A 3,504-nucleotide genomic window follows, 5' to 3' on the forward strand; every position below is an offset into this window, starting at 1 on the left:
TTGTTATTTATTTTCCGAGTTCACAAACTGATGTTCTTTGATTATCAATAAAGTTGATTTACACACATACATATTTTAATCGTTGAATATTATGTGCATTCTATATTTTTTTGATAAGTATGTCGGGTAGACAAGAGGTTGGACTTCTCACACAGGCAACAGCTTCCTTATCTTAGTGATGTGAGGAGATGAGACATGATTTTAAGCAAAATTATCATACGAATAATTTGAGAGATATTCGCTTAAAATTAGAATATCGTTTAAACAATGACATAAGGTCATTAAGGTGAAAAATGTTCACCTAGTCTACTTTGTAGCCAAATGTGAGTTAAAAATGATATGTAGATCAAAGAACTCAAATTTAGATACTTACAGTGTCTAAATATCATATGTACAACATTCTTTATGAGATAAAGACATACGCTCCTTGGGAAAAGGGAGAAAATGCTGTAGCACATGTTTCATACCATGTGTGCTAATGTCGACCAATTGGGTTAACATAAGTCCATTCTCAACTTATTGTTGTGTGAGACCTAGAGCTTTATGATAGCTCAAGATTTTGTACCCTTAGAGACTCTGATCAGATAGTTGAGACTTAGTGTGATGTTAGCTATCTTAGTGTGTTTCCAAAAGACCATGAACACAGATTCGGTCTAGCGGAGCATAACTAGAAAGCAATCATACCAATGTTAAGGGAATCGTGAGAAGAGGAAGATCATTGATGGAATCTCATTTATTTGTATTCACTGGTGCACCAATTATAACTTATGAGTTATGATTGTGAATACAAGAAATAATGATATATGAGATTTTGAGACTATATCAAATGTGATTTACATGATCTAGGGTACTGCATACTTTTTGATCTACTTGCAGGTTTGCGCTCGACGAGAGGCTATATACTCCTAACAGATATATAGCACTTAGCTCGTCGCACGGTCTACTTCCCTGTATGAATGATTGAGGAGATGAGTTGAGAATATGTTTCTCAGGCTAGATGAGCACTCCCATTATATGTGAGTGGGAGATGTAGGAAATATTGGGTCCACCCATAAGGGGCGCTCTAAGGCCCAATAAGATTATTAGTTAACCCTAATATTTCCTATTTAAGTACACTTAGTGTGTACATTAAAAATATGAAGAGCAGTATTTTTCCCACGCTAGTTTCTCCCACAATCAAACTGGGGTTTAGACTGTGGAATTGGGGGTTGCTCCAACATACCGTGACAACCACCGCCGACTAGTAATTCCAGCCACGGTTCATCCGTTTTTGCTTCAGCTTCACGAAGAACAAGTAAGTTTTCGTTTTATGATTAACGCGCTATCTAATGCGTTTAGATTATCGCGTGTTCCTTCAGGAACTGATAGCTTAATTTGATAATTGAATTCATATGCCATAAAATTACATAAGTCACTAGTTTAAATTAGGATTTAAATTCGGATGGCCAGTTAAGTTTAGAACACAAAATTGAACTTTCAAAGCAAATCATAAATTAGTAACAACTTAAAGAATGTGGACTACATCAATTTCATAAATTTTGAATTCGTAATAAATTTAAAATTTTAGTTACACATTGATCGCGCCCAACAATGCTTAATAAAAGGACTAGNGTATAGATGGGCCAATTAGGACCACCACTTTATTAGTTTGATTTCGTCATCATCTGGGTTTTACGTGGTGAAAGGTCAAACGGCCACCATTCTTTTTAATTTTTTGAAATTCTTATTTTTTTTCCCCCCTAAAATAACCAAACTTGCCTATTTCGAAAGCGATGACGAGTGGACATAACTTTGACACAAATTATTCACTATTACCTAAACTTACATGTGTATGTTGTTCAATTTTTCACAAGTTTTGCCAAACTAGCTAGCTATACTTGATACTATTTTCATTCTACCTATCTTGTTATATAGTTCACAAGTTCTGCATGATTGAAAAAAACTTGCATGTTCAATTGTTCACATGGTTTACCTGACAGGCAAGACTGTACTGCTATTTTCATTTTGCATATCTTGTTAAATTGTTTTATTTTAATTTTAATTTTATTGAATTATTAAAATTTATCCGTGTTGTTCAATTGCTCATAATCATATCTCTAATTAAATTCGTTTCTATTCAACACCTAATATTAGTCAAACTGCGTACATTAAACAGCTGATCTTATCTAGTTCAAGCATGACGAATCAGAAATCAATACCAGATTTGGAGCAAAAAATGAGAAAAAAAAAAAGAGAGCACTCGACAGCATAAAAAATCAAAGGGATGAATATGCAGCCACAAAATATAGATAAAACCAACATCGATGATATATACAGCAAATTCTCACTTGAGATGGATTAAAGTTTGAGTTAATCACATTCGATTCAAAAGGAGGAGGAGGAAGGATAAGGCCAGTCACTAGTTCTATATTGAGAATTTTTCATAAAGCACCATCTTTTAGGTCTAATTAGTCATTTATAGATACCCTTTGCTATATTACGTGTTATAGATACCTTTTATGTTTTTATACAATATATTTCATGTATTTAAGCTGTTGTATTCATTACTATAACCAAAAAAATAGGCGTAAAAAGTGGAATTCCAGCTAAGTTTGACATGTATTTAGCTGCATTCAAGCGGCATTAACGTTAAATACAGTAACGTATCTGCGCAAAATCTGGAAGGTTAAACTGGTTAAAAACGGAAGGAAATCAAATCACATGATATTCTCCTAATTTAACTCAACGAACTAAAACGATCCCTCATTAATCTTAATATTAAATCAGCTTAGAATTTTATTATCAAACCCAATTGCACATGATAAAAACAGATACGCATATTTGTTTTACACAAAGGACAGAACAATCTTTTATTCCTCCGAACCAGAATGCCATGCCTATGGCTCTGATACCAATGAAGGAACACGTTAATCTAAACACATTAGATAGCGCGTAAATCGTAAAACGAGAACTTACTTGTTCTTCGTGAAGCGGAAGCGAAAACGGATGAACCGTGGCTGGAATTACTGGTCGGCGGTGATTGTCACGGTGTGTTGGAGCAACCCCCAATTCCACAGTCTAAATCTAACCGAAATTGAGAGAGAAGAGCGTAGAAAAATATTACAGAGTCTCTCTTTAATGTACACACTAAGTGTACTTATATAGGGAATATTAGGGTTAACTAATAACCCTATTGAGCCTTAGAGCACCCCTTATGGGTGGACCCAATATTTCCTACAGAGATTATTTTTAATATAACAGTCGCTTAATTAATTAGTCGAACCGAATTCAGATAATTATATGTTATGGAGAAAATTTTGGCTCAAAATAAGAAGATTCATGAGCTGTTGATGCTTCCTTCGGTTAATGATGAACATGGAGGAGTTATTGTAGAACTAAAGGATCCTATGGACACCAATGTCTTCCGTTTCATGCTTAAGGCTTCCATGAAACAGTGGAAGCTGCAGGTATATATATATATATATATATATATATATATATATATATATATATATATATATATAT

The 3,504-nt window shown here is 33.9% G+C and overlaps 1 protein-coding gene across 2 annotated transcripts in view; it reads left to right on the top strand.

The window, feature by feature from the left end:
* Nucleotides 3,330-3,504, top strand: part of LOC109241312 (nudix hydrolase 10-like) — a 9,240-nt gene continuing 9,065 nt past the window's right edge. For both annotated transcript variants that reach the window (XM_019408041.1, XM_019408050.1), the window contains exon 1: nucleotides 3,330-3,446. In XM_019408041.1, coding sequence (XP_019263586.1) covers nucleotides 3,330-3,446 — 117 coding nt within the window. The remainder of the gene's footprint in view (nucleotides 3,447-3,504) is intronic.

Source organism: Nicotiana attenuata, chromosome 1 (genome assembly GCF_001879085.1).
Source record: "Nicotiana attenuata strain UT chromosome 1, NIATTr2, whole genome shotgun sequence".
Lineage (NCBI taxonomy): Eukaryota > Viridiplantae > Streptophyta > Magnoliopsida > Solanales > Solanaceae > Nicotiana > Nicotiana attenuata.